The sequence below is a fragment of the Xenopus laevis genome, chromosome 2L (genome assembly GCF_017654675.1).
Source record: "Xenopus laevis strain J_2021 chromosome 2L, Xenopus_laevis_v10.1, whole genome shotgun sequence".
In the NCBI taxonomy this organism is placed as follows: Eukaryota; Metazoa; Chordata; class Amphibia; order Anura; family Pipidae; genus Xenopus; species Xenopus laevis.
In genome coordinates this window covers 115224195-115242919 of record NC_054373.1, presented here as the reverse complement: position 1 = coordinate 115242919, position 18725 = coordinate 115224195, and the positions used below count along the sequence as shown (strand labels likewise).

General features: G+C 37.2%; 1 protein-coding gene across 1 annotated transcript in view; it reads right to left on the bottom strand.

Annotated features, from left to right (window-relative positions):
• Positions 1–2367: 2367 nt before the first annotated feature.
• Positions 2368–18725, bottom strand: part of il18rap.L (interleukin 18 receptor accessory protein L homeolog) — a 31657-nt gene continuing 15299 nt past the window's right edge. The window contains exons 2-11 of the mRNA XM_018247078.2: positions 16087–16192; positions 15699–15954; positions 15440–15608; positions 13418–13592; positions 9885–9953; positions 7793–7916; positions 6035–6195; positions 4544–4687; positions 3127–3306; positions 2368–2861 (exon numbers count right to left, since the gene is read on the bottom strand). Coding sequence (XP_018102567.1) covers positions 2512–2861; positions 3127–3306; positions 4544–4687; positions 6035–6195; positions 7793–7916; positions 9885–9953; positions 13418–13592; positions 15440–15608; positions 15699–15954; positions 16087–16159 — 1701 coding nt within the window. The 5' untranslated portion in view covers positions 16160–16192 and the 3' untranslated portion in view covers positions 2368–2511. The remainder of the gene's footprint in view (positions 2862–3126; positions 3307–4543; positions 4688–6034; positions 6196–7792; positions 7917–9884; positions 9954–13417; positions 13593–15439; positions 15609–15698; positions 15955–16086; positions 16193–18725) is intronic.

The following is an 18725-nucleotide window of genomic DNA, read 5'->3' as shown; positions in this document are numbered from 1 at the left end:
ACAAATATTAAACTAACAGTTAAGGGAATGCAATGATCAGTGTTACCCATAGATTAGATGGCAATATTTTCATAGCTTAACGTATATTGAATAAATACTGATAATGAATTCAGCTATGACATCAGCGGAGAAATGACCAGCAGCTGAGAATCCACACCCACTGTACACCTGACAATATTTATACTGTTTCCTACCTTATGCTAAAATCTTTCAACAGTAATGGTTACCAGGCCATTCACAATTTTCAAGATGTAGAATGTGATCCTGAAATGAATACCCCCTATATAAATAATTGCAGCTACATGTAAAACCTCTTAGGAGAACTAAGCCCTAAAACTGAATATGGCTAGATATGCCATATTTTATACACTGAACTTACTGAACCAACCTAAAGGTTCAGCATCTCTATAACCGTAATGACCCGGTTATTTACAGTTGTGCATAGGATTTTGTTAGGAGTGACAGTGATGCTGCACATCATTGCTCTAGGCAGCTGTTGAGAAGCTAAACTTAGGGGTTATCACAAATGATCAAGCAGAAAATTAGATTTGCCTCTCAGATAAAGCTACAGGGCTGATTATTTAAGTCTGACATTTGCATTCTATATATATAGTATAGTATAGTATAGTTCTACCCTAGCTCAGTAAGTGACAGTGTCAGGAACGCTTACCCTGGTGGTCTAGTGGTGCGGCGGGGACTCCCGCTGCGCCGCTCCTCCTGCCGGCTTCCTTCCTAGTGCGCGCGCCGTGCGCATTCTCGCCATTTAAATGACGCCAAATTCAAATATTTAAAGGGGTATTCGTTAATCTAATGTTGCCCGTGATAGGTTTGTTCCTCGGGCCTTGTACTTTGTGCTATTTAGCTTCTTGTCTGTTGATTCCTGTGTTTGACCTTGCCTGGCTGTTTTACTACTCTGTACTCTGGAACCTGACCCTTGCCTGTTATTTGACTCCGATTCTGCCTCATCCCTTCTGATTGATCTCCCGGTTTTGACCCTTGCCTGCCTGACCTCGCTTTGAACGCTGCCTGCCCAGACCCGGCCTGAATTGTTACGCTGATTTTCTGCCTGTCTCGACCCAGCCTGATCTGACTACTGCCTCACGCCTTGTACTACGACCTTCTGTCCAAAGACTTTGCTCTACAGTTGTGCAACTCTGCCTATCCAGAACTCTCATCTTGCACCTCTCATTTAATTCCAGGTGGCATCCAAGTAAGCCGAGGGCTCCTCCCGAGGCCCAAAGGCGGTCACACTACTGGCGAAGCACGAGACAAGGGTGCTTGGTGTTTGTTCTGGTGTTGGGTGCCGACCGTTGCAGACAGTAGCACAGAGCATGTGAAAAATCAGCAAAAAAGAAGATGGGGAGCTACTGGGGGCATTTTGATGTACAGATCCTCATCGCTAAAGGGCTGTGGTAGCCTTAAGCTGGTATAGAAGCCCAAAACATAATGTGCAACAATTCTACTTATTTAGTTAGGCTTTCATTCTCCTTTAAGTATACAGTGGAAACACAGCATTGCAAGCCAATTTATTAAAATGAGTGCCTGGATTGATGGTATTCTGTCAACAAATTCTTCAAATTAGACTGCTCTTAGTTCTTTGACTTCACTAAATATAATTTACACTTTGGGGCAGATTTATCAAGGGTTGAAGTGAATTCGAGCGAATTTTCGAAGTAAAAAAAATCGAAATTCAAAGTAATTTTTTGGATACTACGACCATCGAATAGGATAATACGACTACGACTTTGACTTCGATTCGAAGTAAAATCATTAGAATATTCGACCATTCGATAATCAAAGTACTGTCCCTTCAAAAAACCTTCGACTTCAATACTTCGCCAAATCAAACCTGCCGAAGTGCTATGTTAGCCTAAGGGGACCTTCTAGAGACGTTTTCTAAGTTTATTGAAGTCGAAGAAAAATCGTTCGACCGATGGATGAAATCCTTCGAAACGTTCGATTCAAAGGATTTCATCGTTCGATTGAACGATTTTACTTTGACTGCAAAACGGTCAAATTCGGTGAAAAAAACTTTGACTTCGATATTCGAAGTAAAGCCATCTTATGGTTGAATTTCAAAGTATTTATCACTTCGAAATTCAACCCTTGATAAATCTGGCCCGTAATATTGGTTATGCATGAGCCTTTAATTTACTCCTGTAGAACATTCCCAATGTGCATCATTCACTCGACTGGTAGTATATTTTTGGATATTAGGGGAAGATAAAATACTGTTCCATGTTTTTGCTGTATTTTGGACATTGCCCAAACACATTTTTTTAGGTGCAGCCATATAATGTTTTACTACACAATACCGCCTTTAGTAACTGTAACTACTAATGAAGTAGACAGAAAATCTGAAGAAGATCCATTGTATGTCCTTTACTTACATAAATAGTATACAAATATTACAGTCAACACAATCAAGTTAAAAACTATACCAAACTATTAGAAATCAATGCAAGAAAATACTATAAATTTCATATTTATTACATTTATTTTGGGACATTTTTATTTTAGTAAGGAACCCATTTTCTTCTGCTTCTTGTTGTTCTTCACTGGCATATGGTATCGGACTTTGTTCCAGAACTTGGTGTCTATGGAAGCACTAGAATCTAACTTTCCTTTCCACTCTAGTCTAGGAAGAGCATTCAGAGCTTTCTTGACAATATGGGGCAAAGATTCTGGCTCTTTGAAAGGCGAAAACTTAACCAGGATCAGTTTTATAGGTTCCTCTTCCAAACTGCAGGTAACAGCTGCTTGCAATTCAAATACACTTGGACTTGTGATGTATCGTTGAGATAGTATGACAATGACTCTTCTGCTTCTTTTAATAATCTTCACAACATCTTCGACATAAGCTAAGGGGGATATTCAACAGAGACTTCAGTAACAAGAAGTTTATTGAAGACAAATACAATTGTGTCATATACCAAATCAAATGTGCTAACCTTTAAAGTGGACTTTACAGAGCTTGAGTTCTTAAAAATAATCTGCATTGTTCCCCACTAAGCTTAGAAAGAAATATTGCTTTCATAAGACCACTGTATTTTTATAACACATTCTAGCTACAGGTTCCCATTAGGATTAAAATGTAATTAAGTTATATAGAAAAGACCATCTCACCTCCTCCAGGAAGAATATCTCTTTCTAAGAGACAAAGTTTGAAATTATATTTATCCTCCAGCACACTAGGGAGGAATTGTGTTGCAAATACTTCTTCGCCATAACTATCTTCAAAAGTTTCTTCTTGAGAGTCAGAATCGTGCTTTGCGTATGAAACAAAGGCATCAAACTCTTTGTCATCTAAAGGAAGAGAATCATAAGATTTGGAGGATATAATCAAAGCATTCATGAAAGTTACGTCTGAAAATATTAAAGGGAAAGGACACATGAAAAGGTAAAGCTGTTTTGTGATATGCATTCTTTTTTATAACTATATGTTAGTATATTGGTGATGATAATAACAGTGCAGGGTGCTGAAGGTTTGTTAATGGCAAATTACTGTAAGTAATAGTTATTTTCCTCCCTAAAATGAGTTTAATGATTAAGAAAACAGTTTGAGTTCAGTGCTGCCACTGAAATCTAACGCCCCATTGAATAGAAGGGATGTTCAATTTCTCAAAGCAGCCAAATACATTATGAAAAAAATTATGAAAAAGGAAACATTTACAATCCTTGATGGATGTGTTGAATTTTTTTTCCTATTATCACATTCATACATTTTGAAAAATTGAAAACTGAAAAAAGTGCCAAAATGATGGCCTACCGATACCAAAATTAAAGCCACCTACCACTTTATTGTCTCGTTTGTGCAATGCAATGTAAGTTTTGAACTACAGAGGAATGATACATATAAATGGATTATTAGCAGTTTCGGACTAGCTGACCGAGATCCAGTAAAACTCTTGGTGGGCTCAGGTGTCAGTGGTCACTCATGCAGCTAAACATTTGGCCTATTTCATGACCATTGCCTATTTCTATGAGAACAAAGAGGTCAAATAGATGGAATAATAGATTATGGTATGTAAAGAAAAGAGACTAGGATAAGGAGAGGAAGACTAATAGTACTGAGAGTGGGCCCTTGTTCTAAGGTTTTTGGGTGGGCCCCTGGTGTCCCAGTCTGACACTAATTATTAGTGAGTTCAGTGATAATAAAATAGCATGATTGGTATTAACCAACCACAATTAATTTCGTATACATAGAAATATTGCTAGCAATTACTATTGTAATTATAACTATAATACTAAAATGACAATACAATCTAAACCAATCTGTTAATTTTTTTTTTTAAAAAAATTTGCAATGTTGCCAAAATAATCTGCAAGATGTTGTTCACCATTTTAAATAGTGTTTCAGGTTTTGACCCTTTCCTGGTAAGTATCTTGTATTCAGTTCACACAGTTCCATTCTACTTGGCTCATGCAGTTAAAACCACTACTATAAATGTTATGCTAATATTGCGCCTTAAATAATATTAAATATTTTATGGTCGTAGTAGTAGATAGTATTTACCTTTCTACACTGTATCTCATTACTCACCCCCAAGAGTTTCATCCTTAGATAAGTAGTTTCTGTATAGCAATACTATTTCCGTCCAATGTAGATATATCAGTCCACTCCCTATCAGTAGTATAAGTAGTAATAATACAGACACACATAATATATATACCAGGAACACAACATCTGTTAAAAGAAATAACACAGGTCAATATATAGATCTTAATTGAGACAGCATACTAAATATATATATACATTTCCTGTTCAATTCAGATTTTTTACATTTGAATTGGCCATTAAGAGGGTTATGTAATTAAAGGCTCTATGTTTGCCCAGGGGCAGTAATCTATAGCAACCAATCAGCAGGTAGCATTTACTGGTCAAATGTTTAAAAGCAAACATGTTATTGGTTACTGCTCCTGGGCAAATTTAGGGGTATGTTTACTAACATTGGAGTTACACATCTGGAGAGATTTCTGGAGATGTTGCCCATGGCAAACAATCAGCAAATTAGATTATAAGTATTTTATTTTAAGTTTGTACATATATTTTTTAAGGAAACGTCAGAGAAAGTGTTTAAAATTACTTGATATGTCGAGTGCTTGTATAGTAATGAGCAAATTATTTTGCCATGTTTTGCAGTGAAACTTCATACAGTAAAGAAAAAAAGTTGCTTCAATGCATTTGGCAAATTTTCAGCAAAGCGAAAGGGGTCAGATTAGCCCATCACAGATACGAATGCAAAACTATAGTTAAAGGAGTTATTGCTGCTATTGTAATTCATATACTGTATATCGGTATATATATGTATTATTAAAGCTGCAACATGCTTTTGGTCAGGTGACCAATCTGTAATAGTTTAGCATTGTGGAAAAATGACTTTTGGTTTTAATGTCTTTAGTAAGGCTGATACAGGTATGGGACTTGTTATCCAGAATGCTTGGGACCTGGGGTTTTCCGGATAAGGGGTCTTTGAGTAATTTGTATCTCCATACATTGTCTATTAAAAATTAATTTTTAAATAAGCCCAATAGGTTTGTTCTGCTTCCTATAAGGATTAATTATATCTTAGTTTGGATCAAGTACAAGGTACTGATCTATTATTACAGAGAAAAAGGAAATCATTTTTAAAAATGTGAGTTATTTGTTTAAAACGGACTCTGTGGGACTCTCATTGGCTTCTGGATAACGGATTCCATACCTGTAGTTTGCTTACATGAACAGCCATTTTAATGTAAGCAAATCAGTCAGTTGTGTAGATCCAGGGACTGTCTGGTGCTTAGGGGCATATTTTTATACCTTTTTCATGTATTCAGTTGAAACACCAGAAAATATTCATAAAGGATAACTGTCCACATTTGTACCTGTATATATACTCACTAAATCATATTTTTTGCTTTTTTTCCTCCTTCTTACTCTTCTTTTTGTTTTGAACACATAATGGAAAACAAAGAATAGATCTGTTTGTTACAATTTTGTTACGTTTTTTGCCTTTACCTGTTTTTTTTCTTTTGTTACGTTTTTTGCCTTTACCTGTTTTTTTTCTTATTAGTTTGACCACACTTGTAGCGGTGCCTACGAAATTCCTTACGCGGCAAAGGAATGTGGAATTAAAGTCATCTATAGACACTTTATGCAACGTGCTTGTTAGAATGTATGTTGTTCCAGTTCCTTCAACAACTTGTTTAGGAGCCCTTTAAAAAAAAAAGAATATTTCAGGTCAGGCTATTTATTAAGAATATTCCATTATTTCTCAATGGCTTTTTTGTATTTAACATAAGCTTGACCGAATATGACATTTTGTTAATCACATGATAGTATAGTATAGTATAGTATATAATGGGATAAAATAGCAACTTGGAAAAATAGAAAATCCGTTCAAGTTTAGGATAGTATGGTCCCTTTAAAAGGGGTGGTATGAATGAGGACAGGACCAAACAGAAAGAAGTTACATTTATTACAAAATAGGATATTATTAAAGGAAATGATTCCAGAACCAATTAAAACAGAATGAGTTTAGTGCCAGAATATCTGTTAATAGAGATACAGTAGGTACATAAAACAGATAAAGCAGTTACGCCTGAAAATTAGGGATGGGCGAATTTTTTCACCTTGTTTCGCCACGGAAATGACGCCCATAGACGTGTATGATGTGCGTCCAAAAAAAAAGATGCGCAACAAAAAATTTTTTAGACGCCCATAGACTTTAATGGGCGTCGTCGACATTTCGCTCGCAGCAGATTTTTAGCAAAGCAACATGGCTCAAATTCGCCCATCCCTACTGAAAATGTAATTTCTATGTCAACCATTCAGTCAATAATTTTCTCTTAAATTAAAATATGCTTGCATTTAAAATGTTCCCCAAGTCAGCATTTTATTTATTCTAATAAAGTCTAGTTCTTGAGCCAGCCAGTTTATAAAGTAAAATTGTTTTTCCATTAAAACACTAGTGTTCGGTGTTTATAATTTGTCTCTTAAGCATATGCCTGTAGAGTCTATAAATAGATAGCTTCCCACATTTGAGTTAATTTAGGAGAAATTAATTGAGATAGTGAGCAAAATTAAAAGATTACAAAAGATTTCAGTCTCATTTAATTGCTCCAGCTGTTCATTGAAGATGTATTTTTATATTTTGAACGCAGCTGGGTGAACAAGTTGTGAGTGTCAATCATAGCTCCAGATCGGATCCCAGTTGCACAAACCCCTTTGGTAATAAATTGTGATAGGGTGGTGCCTGGTCTCCTAAACATATGGCAACTTCCCAAATTGCATGCAGAATAGAAGATGATCAGGATAACAAAGGAAGGGAGTGCCATGCCCCCCGAAACCATGATAATTGTGGTTACACTGACAACATAAATGGGATAAGTTCCCCAGCCTAAAATCTTTTGTGTGTGCAGTCGCTGTCTTCAGTTCTGCATAAAAGTTGTGAGTGTGACATTGTCCTTTACTCTTCCAAAGCATTACACGGTGAAAGAAAATGTTTTGGCCCAGGTCAGAAGCCGTCTCCATTAAAACAGTTTATATTAATCACTCTGATGCAGAATCCAGTACAGTGACTGCATGTCTTATAAACTATTAGTGTAAATTATTTTTCTCAAATACAGCATGTACTGCTTCCATAAAGATATTAGATAGTGTTTTTGTGTAACAGGGTTGAGACTGTGGTGATAAACTGATTACACAGATGTAGCAGAGAAAGGCAAAAGAGCAATGCTTGGGCAATTCTTTTGTTTCCTGTCAGATGATGGAGTAACTGAGGCTAACCCTGTCTTGTACTCTGGTTCTTACTCAAGGTGCGTCCGTTCGAGCTTCTCTTCTTTAGAACCAGGATGCAGCTTTATCCAGTCAATGCCAGCGTTCAAATACCTTTCATAGCCGAAAACAACTCTGCACTCTAGTTTCAGAGGTTTTCCTACATGAAAAAAAAATGTTTTTAAAATAACACCACACACATTAACATTATATTATGATTTTCAGAACTACAAAAGTTTTTGGTCTGTATATTCTTGTATTGGTCAGTTATTAGAGCTAAAGATAGGTAGTGTCATCAAATACTATTATTAAATGGTGAACTATAATTCGTTTTTAGGTAATACTGAAGGTTATGTTGCAGTAATAATTGGTTAGAAAGGTACTGCTGGTCTATATAACTTTTTGCAGTTTGCATATATGTATTGTTATTATTATTATAATTATTACTACTATTTATTGTTATTGTTAGTATATAAACAGTGGTGTACACTTTTACAATGCAGAAGGGGAATGTTTTGCAATAGATAAAGGCACAGTAACAAAGATTTAGTGCCACATATTCAGAGACACCAGAAGATGGAGACCCCTGTCCCATAATATGCACCATGGAACCGATATCCCTCTCAGTCTAAGGAGCCTATTTATCATGCTGTTTAAGACGATTAATGCTGGAAAAATAAATGGCAAAGTTATCACTTTTTGATGCCCAAATGCTAGATTTGATGCTGTTATTTTACACCACTTCAGACCTTGCGTAAGTCAATAGGGAAAACTGAAGCGGCAAGAAAGTTCCAGAGGAAGTCGCTCTGAAAAAAAAATTGTGATAAACCACAATGCATGAGCACTGTATTTTCCCATAGCATTTTCAAGTGGCTGCTTACTTACTACTATGCACCAGATTTTTACACCAAGGTACATGTAACACCTATTTGGGCCACTCTGGGTTAATTCACCAGCTAGAACACTAGAGCATGGGTTACACGTGACTTACACCCAGGGCAGGGCCTTCGCTAAGTGGAAGTGTTCCCTCTATGGTGTAGTGCAACTACATCCCCCCCAGGCTACTGTGCACACAAAAACAACTTGGGTGCCAGGAGGTTCATAACAATCAGGAATGGTTTATTATGCCAAAAGGGTAAATGACCACAGGTTTCAGTACTCACGCAGGAGTTGAGGAAAACAGCATATTGAGAGTTCACACAGATCAAAGGCAGGCTCACACAGAGAGTACAAAGGCAATTGCAGTACAACCTTTCCCTCCTGGAAGTTGTCAGGAAAGCAGCTTCTACCCTACAGTCCCTCTTCACTGAGGTCCCTGACTGGAGGCAACACACAGCCTTTGGGAAGCTACTGCCTTACTGCAAATCCTTGTTGGAGCTTCAGCTGCTCTTTCTCTCTATCCTATCTACCTTTCTCTCCTAGAGAGACTATGACAAGTCTGCCCTAGTATATCTGTTCCTCATTCACGGGGTTACCTGGTCCCCGACTTGGACACATGCCTTCTTCTGGGCCTATTGCACTCAGTCCCCCTGAGCACATCCAGCTGGAATCACATCCAGAGGCAAAAGAGGAAGAGGCCACTCCCTGCACACACTATATAGGAGTGAGTCAGAGCAGTGTCATCAAATCTCTCAGTCTATCACTATAAAGGTTATTCTGTAACAGGGATTCTACCCAATAACCCAAGGAAATGGTGAAAAGATTAACTCTATAGGGCCTGTATCCCTATAGGGCCCTACATACAGTACAATCCATACACCACTTGATACGATTTTTTATGCATCGATGCCTGGCAATGTGTGGTGTATTTGGTCACCAACAGTATGATAAATTTGCCCCTTAATGTCTTGTAACAAAGTGTCAGATTTAGCCATGAATGGACATTGTACATATTACATTTGCTCCATGTTTTTAGGCAGCAGGTAAGCTATTATTCAGCGACATAACATTTATTTGGATTATTGTATTTAAAATATCACATATGTATTTATGCTTCATGTGTATTCTATAGTCACAGGAGTATAAAGGCTTATCAGTGTTAACACTCCATACTCCCTCAAGAGCAGAAATATAAACATGCAATAGCTGTAAAAATAGCATCTAAAGATGAAGAAAAGTGTATCCTTACCAAGCTCAGCTTCAACATGGTCTCCATCTTTTGGATGCAATATTTCAGGCTTTTTCTCAGTCTCTTTTGCTTAAAAAGAAAGAAATTAATAATAATAATAATTAATAATTTCTGGAGTGACAGCTCTTGCTCAATCAAAGTTTCTTCTAAAAAATTTTAGCACAAATATACAGCATAGATTAGTTCTGTTAGAGGATCTCCTATCCAGAAACCTTATATCCAGAAAGCTCTGAATTATGGGAAAGCCACATCCCACAGTCCATGTTAAGCAAATAATTCAATTTTCTTTTTATGTTATTTATTTATTTAAATAAAACAGCACCTTCTACTTGGTGGTAACTAAAGGTGGCCATACACGGGCCGATAAAAGCTGCCGACAGACTGTGTCGGCAGCTTATTGGCCCGTGTATGGGGGCCCACGACGGGCTTCCCCGATCGAGATCTGGCCGAAAGTCGGCCAGATCTCGATCGGATGGGTTTAAAAATCCCGTCGGATCGCGGCCGCATCTGTTCGTTGATGCGGTCCCGCGATCCGACCGCCCGTTTGCCGAATGCTAGGATCCGATCGTTGGGCCCTAGGGCCCACGATCGGATCTGCCTGATATTGCCCACCTCAAGGTGGGCATATCGGAGGGAGATCCGCTCGTTTGGCGACATCGCCAAACGAGCGGATCTATCCATGTATGGGGACCTTAAGCTGCATGAATCCATATTGGTGGCAAAATAACCCTATTGGGTTTATTTGATGTTTAAATGTTATCTGGAAGCATTCCATATATTTGATCCAATACCTGTAAATATTGCAGGTGTATAAGTACATCTATATACAATATTTGCCATTTAGAGAATGCATCTAAATAAACAAGCTTTGAACATGCTTGCAGTTTTACGGTAAGGGCACACGCTAAAATTCAGGGAGATTTAGTCATCCGGTTACTAATAAATCGCCAAAATCTATGGCAGGATGGCACTCGGAATGCTTCATTCCTTGTGAGGCAACTTCGGGCGACTTTGGAAAGTGAAGCGCTCTGAGTGCAATTTAGTCTTAAATCTGTACATTTTTTTTTCTGAAATGTACATTTTTCATTTTGTCAGATATAGAACAAACAACACAAACACATTTTATTTAGCTAGTCCTATATGCATCGTCTTGATGTATTCCTTTTGTTCAAATGTATAATATTCTTATTATGTTTGGTTTGAAATAGATTATAGAGATTATTAAGTTAAATGTATGCCTTATTCTTCAGGCACATCAAGCGTTTTCATGCAGGGAGGAGTGGGCACCCTGGATCCACTGGCATCTTTGAGATGTCAAGTGACACACTTAAACACAATTCTTCTGAAAATATCCCCTGGGCACATCTGGCATCCAAGAGCAAGGACTGGTTTTGGGTGCAAGTACCTACTGTAGTATAACTCTTTATTAAAAATCAAGTATAACGTCTATCAGAAGATGCTGCTACATTGGTGTCCCTGCCAACACAATACACAAATCCACTGGGAAAATGCTATATTTTATATACAGCCCTGGTATCCAGCATCCCCACGGTAGAAATGCCTTTAGAATTGCCCGCAGCAGCGTCCCATTTTGGATCTCTTTTTTTATGGCTCTTTTAAACATTTCTGATGCAGAATTCCTTGTTTTTGTGTTGTAATATCATGACAATCTGAATTATTCACTAAATAATCTCGCATCATGAATTTTAAATGATGTACTGTATACTGACTGTATATTGAGAGTTGTCCCCTAAGATTAGTTAACTGGCAGCTGTTCCGAGCACTGGCTACAGGGAAACATTTCTAACCTTTTGTTGTTTGTTGTAGAATGCACATGCACTGTATACTGGTAGACTCATGTGCAATGTGTATTTCATGCTAATGGCATGACTGAGCTGGTATTAATTCAGAGCACTAGATATGCTTTATAAATGATGCTCAGGAAAGGGGCATCTAAGGGAACAGCCATAAACCAACTTGACCATATGAGATTTGAAAAAACTTCTACAAACAAGTGGCTGAGCAAAAGAGCAGAAAGGAACTGTGACCATGGGACTTAGCACCTGTTTTTTTGCACTCTTTTAGTCTGCTATCCATGTGCACCAGACAGCATGCCATTCACAGTCAGGCACAAAACTTTGCACTCATACTAGAGGTGCAAATATTCCTTGTGATAGTGGAAGGTGCAATAGGGGCAATATACACCGTTGGCAAAATTCATGGTGCAAATGGTCTGCCTGATGGATGGCTAGTTATGAATTTCTTTGAAGAAAAATTCATCAGGTTTCTGTGTGTGCTTGGTACTGTTTCCCATCCCTTATCCTTCTATGCCTCAAAACCACTGGTACTTGAATCTCTATAACCCTGCAAGGCACAGCTAGCACAGATATCCTCGGCAGCAAGTGCTCTGTGACTAGGTACAAAGATTTAGCACCCCTTAGTGATCTAGCACTTGCAGCAGGGGAATTCATAAATGAGCTCAATTACTGCATCTTGTTAAAGAAAAATACAGGTCAGTAATAAATGAAGAATTAGTTGTTTAAACAATACTCTGCTGATTAAGTCTTATTGCCAATAGATTATTTATAATAGTGCTAGAACGCTATATTTATTCTGTAGAATGCTTTTCCATACCAGAATAGACAGCTCTAGAAGCTCTATCTGGTTGTTTAGGATAGCAGCTGCCATATTAGCTTGGTGTGTCATCACTTCCTGCCTGAGTCTCTCCCTGCTCACTCATGGCTCTGGGCTCAGATTACAGTGGGGGGGGAGGGGGAGCAAACTGGCCATGCTCAAGCCCATGCCATGGAGGTTTATACTGAAAACAGAAAGTCTGAAACAGAAACCCATGTGTACAAAATAGAAGGAAATAAATGCAATGTTTATTTTGACAGAGGACTCAGAGCAGCATTACTGAGGGTTTACTGGTGTATTTATATAGAACTTTTGATAAATAGGTTTAACCTTTCCTTCTCCTTTAAAGGGATGGTTCACCTTAAGTTAACTTCTAGTATGTCATAGAATAAGCAAAATTTTCAATTGGTCTTCATTATTTATTTATTATAGTTTTTTTTAATTATTTGCCCTTTTCTTCTGACTATTTTCAGCTTTCCCATCTAAAAAACAAATGCCAAACTTTTTATTACTCATCTTTCTATTCAGGCCCTCTCTTGTTTATTTTCCAGTCTCTAATTCAAATCAATGCATGGTAGCTAGGGTGATTTGTACCCTAACAACCAGTTTGCTGAAATTGCAAACAGGAAACCTACTGAATAAAAAGCTAAATAATTGAAAAATCACAACATAATAGAAAATGTCTCAGAATATCACTTTCTAAATCATGCTTAAAGTTAACTGAAAGGTGAACAACCTCTTTATTGAATAATATGTTTTCATATTTTCAGATAATAGATCACTCATCTGTCTAAATAAAATGTACCCATCATGGTTATTTTAAATACACATATAACGTTATAAAAGGCAAATGTCAGTGTAGCTAAATCTTGTGCAGAATTGTACATCACCACACTTACCAGCAACTTCAACATCAACAGTTGCTCTCACTGTCCACAAACTTCCATTCAGGTACAGAGAATAATCACAAGTGTAGAGGCCTCTATCAGCTGAATAGGTTTCTGTGATGACAACTCCATTACCAGTTAATTTTAAACCTGTTCTTGTTGGCTTCTCGATGATTTTTTTTCCATTCTTATTGAAAAAAACATTTTCAAAAAAATTAGGAAACACAATTTTATTTCTGTCTGATATAGCACCGACATATTGCATGTTACTTTACAGAGAACATTCCCACTTACACACATTAGTGTTGATTGCATCAGCAGTCAGTTAATTGATTTAGAAATCACTGCTTGTCCCACTTATGTTTCACATTTAAGAATTATTTATACATAATTTGCAATTCTGTTGGATTATCGATTCCTGTGCAATTTTTTAGGGCTAGTATGCCTATTTTAGGGTATAGGGTCATAGTGGCCATACTGTACATGGTGATGTTTAAAGGAACAGTAACACCAAAAAATGTAAGTGTTTTAAAGTAATGAAAATATCATGTAGTGTTGCCCTGCACTGGTAAAACTGCTGTGTTTGCTTCAGAAACTCTACTATAGTTCATATAAACAAGCTGCTGTGGAGCAATGGCAGCAATTGAAAAATGGCTATATGGCACAGGTTAACTAATGGATAACAGATAACACCATTAGACAGACAGAGCTTATCTGCTATCTGCTGTGTAACCTGAGCCTTTTCTCCTTTGAATGGCTGCCCCCATTGCTACACAGCAGCTTATTTATATAAACAATAGTAGTGTTTCTGAAGCAAACACAGCAGTTTTACCAGTGCAGGGCAATACTGCATTATATTTTCATTACTTTAAAACACTTTTATTTTTTGACGTTACTGTTCCTTTAAGCTGCTATTTCGGCCCCTTCAGACCAAAGCAGCAGCTTATCTGCTCATGTTTGGGGCCCACTTATGGACCTGCCCATCTGATATCTGGCTGAAAATCTGGCAGATATCAATCGGACATGTTTGGAAATTCCCAATGGCTAGGCCAAATGGATGATCTGATCACCTGCCTTAGGGTCAAGGATCAGATCAGCCTGATTTTGCCCATCATATGGGTGTCGAAATCTGGTTGAGATATGCTCATTTAACAACCTCCCAAATATGCAGATCTGGCCACATATGGCCACCTATATTTTGCCTTAAAATGACTGTTTATTATAATGTAGACACTGTGATTACAAACGTTATTTGTATTTGGCCTTATTTTTTTTACATTGTTTGTCTTTTTTCCCCCAATTACTATTCTAAAGTTTGGAATTCACCTGTTTGAGATTCTCCACCCCTTTGGTCCCACACATTCTCTTGAAATTAGCACTGGGTGTTCTTAGAACCTGTCACTGAATTATGCTGTTCTTAGCTAAAGAATAGTTATCTTGCTTAAATTCCCCCTGATATCCTGAATGAGAATATGAATATCATGTGCATTTATGGTCACTCAAGTATATAAAGATGGACATAGAATATTTCCCACAATTAAATGGGCTAAAATACCTTATACACAAACACAGGACTTACTGTGGAAGACTTGAGTTTCAGTGACTATCCTTTCATCCAAATTTGTACATCAAATTCATATTCATATGGCAGCTGTTGCTAAAAATATATATATATATATATATATATATAACTATGGAAGAGTCTTCCATGTAAATAAAACATTTTTTATTTTTGTTTAAGACCTAAGAGTGCGGACCTTGTTTGTGGGATAGATATTCTAATATATTGGAGACTGCACCCAGGCACGTTTGAACCTGGTATCGAGAGGGCGGACTCCTCCATGGACCACTGCAAAATAAGCATGTATAAATACCACCACTGGCTACCAATGGATATCAGACTATTTTGCATTCATTCAAGCCCTTTGCATTTGTAAATGAGCCCTGATGCCTATTAAGTACAGTTCAGCAAATATGAAAACATTCAGTGGAAGCATTTATAGATTGATATAGATGTATAGGTTGATAGCTCACCTTGTACCATTTAATTCCTGATTTGTTCAGGCCATGGTGACAGTTCTGCGAAGGGCATGAAATAGTATTTTTTATATTTAATAAAACATATTTACTACTTGGTTCATATGTCAAACAAATATCCTTTGTTCTGACATCAAGGATTATCCTTAAACAGACATTGTCCATCCTATATAGCAAGAAAAAACACATAAAAACATGAGTGACTCTCTATTGTAGTTTAACTTAACATTTTCATCGAGAGTTAGTATTTACTTACTTGCAAATGTACACTCCCGAATGATGGATTTCTGCTGGAGAAAACAAAAGGGTATTGCCCTTTTTTGTAATGTTTGCATGTTTGTTAATTCCAATCTCATTTAATTCCCCATCTTTTTCCAAGAACCACTGAATACAGTTTTCACACACGGGAGCGCTATGCTGCTCTTGGTAAGGCTGACCACATGGAATAAAAACGTTTTCCTTGTCAAAAACCTGGTATCTATAGGTTTGCTCCTTATTCAAGCAGTTCAAGCCTAAAATCAGATTAGAGAGGTATATGATGAGCATTTTTTATGCAAAATATATACCGTTTTATTATACTAGCAATGTTTTGTAGCTCTGTATTGTTCCATAATTGGAAATATTAGCATTATATATTATCTTACCAAAATGAATGGCTTCAGTAGCTGCAGTATATTTTGCAGTGCAGAATACAAGCACCCAACAAATCCAAGACATTGTAACTTGTTTTTCTGTTGCCGCATATCAGTTCTGTAAAGAAACCAATATCCTATGTAGTAAGTCTTCTTTACTGTAAGTGGTGTAAGAGCAAGTGATGAAACTAGCATTCATGTACCACTTATATTTGTTAATAGAACTTCCTTCTTTAGAAAAACAGTTGTCTGACGTGCTATCTATATGAACGTGACAATATCCTAGTGAGTGAGTTGGATTTTCCCCAATATATAAGATGTTAGATCATCTCTCAACAGACTGTGAAAAGAATATATATATATATATATATATATATATATATATATATATATATATATATATATATATATATATATATATATATATATATATATATAAATAAGCTGGCTGCCTGTACATGCAATCTTGGGGGAAATTAGCTATTATAGGCAGATAAGCAAAGGATCAGTATAAAGACAGGGACATCAAATCTTCAGGCAAAAACAAGTTTATACAGGAAAACTCTTTAAACATAAAGTTACTTCCATAAAGGAACACAGTTCATTAGCATTTTAACAGGACACATTCAACACCACTCTGGGTTTTTCACCATACAGGTTGGTTTCCACACTAAATATTCTGGCTTGTCACTAAAGCCCTGCTGACTCCCCCCCCTCCAGTGACACAAATTCACCAGCTCCAGGCCTGGCTCACCTTCTGGCAGCACCTTAATCACTTTAGACTCAATCTTAGTCACCTGGTCACATCTCCCTCTGCTCCTTGCAATGGCAGGCAGCACCCCAGCCCCTCTTGGAGTCCTTAACACAGACAGGTAACCTTCTTGTTCTGTGCCCTGCTCAGAGAGACCTTCCTAACACTTAACTTAGTGAATTACTTAACGTACTTTGTGAATTACAAGACCTGTGAATGTGGATATTTTTGCAGTGAATAGAGACATTTCATTGACCTTATTTATCTTTATCGAGAGTGACGGCAACCCGTGGAATTATATATATATATATACTGTACACTATATCTGTCAATTTATATCTACAGTACAGTCATATGAAAAAGTTTGGGAACCCCTCTTAATTCTTTGGAGTTTTGTTCATCATTGGCTGAGCTTTCAAAGTATCAACTTCCTTTTAATATATAACATGCCTTATGGAAATAGTAGTATTCCAGCAGTGACATAAAGTTTATTGGATTAACAGAAAATATGCAATATGCATCATAACAAAATTAGACAGGTGCATAAATTTGGGCACCCGAACAGAGATATTACATCAATACTTACTGTAGTTGAGCATAGAAAGTGCACTTATCTTGCAACACATTTTCTGTCCGTATAAGCCTTGCATTTGGCTTGTTGACGTTTGACAATATCAGCAGTAGACAATTTTGTAGGCATAGTATTTTGTGGAAGTTTGATGTCTGCAACATGTAACTTAGTGCGCATCTGTCTGCCATGTAATAATTCAGCTGGAGATGATTGGGTTGTTGCATGGCGCGTTGCTCTGTAATTATGTAGGAACTCTTTTGTAAATACTTTCCAAGATTTCCCAGTAAGATTTGCTGTATGTAGTGCTGAAAATAGTAGAAAATAATTTTGCTCCTCTATGTGTGGCAAGGGATGATTATCCATAACAACTGCTTTATTAGGTTCACAGATTGACACACAATCGAATACCTCCAGTTTTCTTCATTGTAACAACAATTTGTGAAACCCGTTCAGAGGATTCTGTTTTTTCAATCACATCTTGCTCTACCAGTTTCTTTAGTTCCTGTGAGACAGTCTCCCTTATAGATTACAGCAATCGCCTTAATTTCTGGCATACTGGTTTTACATCTGGTCTTATCTTAATTTTTTGTACAAAGTTCTTTGCACAACCCAGTGAAATGTTGCTTTGTGGTGACATTTTAGACACTGGCTGTGTGGCAGGCACTGGTGCTGTAGTAATGAGACTGTCAACTAATTGTAGGTTTAATGCAGCAAAGAGATCCCTTCCAAGTATAGCAGTACCCTTATTCACAATGTAAAAGTCACATTTTGCAGTATTTCATTCAAATTGTACAGTCACTGGCAAGCAGCCAAGCACAGGGATTGGATCCTTTAAGTAACTGACCAGTTTCAGGGCAGGTGCAACAAGTGGATCTTTTGCAAAGTATTTCAAGAAAACATCCTTTGGTAGTATAGAAACAGCTGAACCTGTATCAAGCATCAGGTTAATGGAGTGTCCCTTGTCAGCAGAAGCAGTACTGACACTGACAGTGCATATAAACTTGTCTGGAATAAATGTATCAGCTTTATCCACACTTAATACTGTGATTTTTGTAGTAGTGACTTCATGAACATCTTTAGCAGAACTACGGCAGATCTTAGCAAAATGTCCTACTTTTTTGCATTTGTGACACTGTACAGCTTTTGCAGGACATGTAGCATAATTTGCAGTGTGTTGTGTTGAAACACAGCGGAAGCAGTATTTTTTTTTATACTTGCTGCACGGTTTTGCAGTGAATCCCTTTCCTTAGCACTGTATTTTGCCTATTCGGCCTCAGTGCTGAATTCACAATCTGTACATTCCCAGCAGTTCCCTGACTGAGAGTTTTA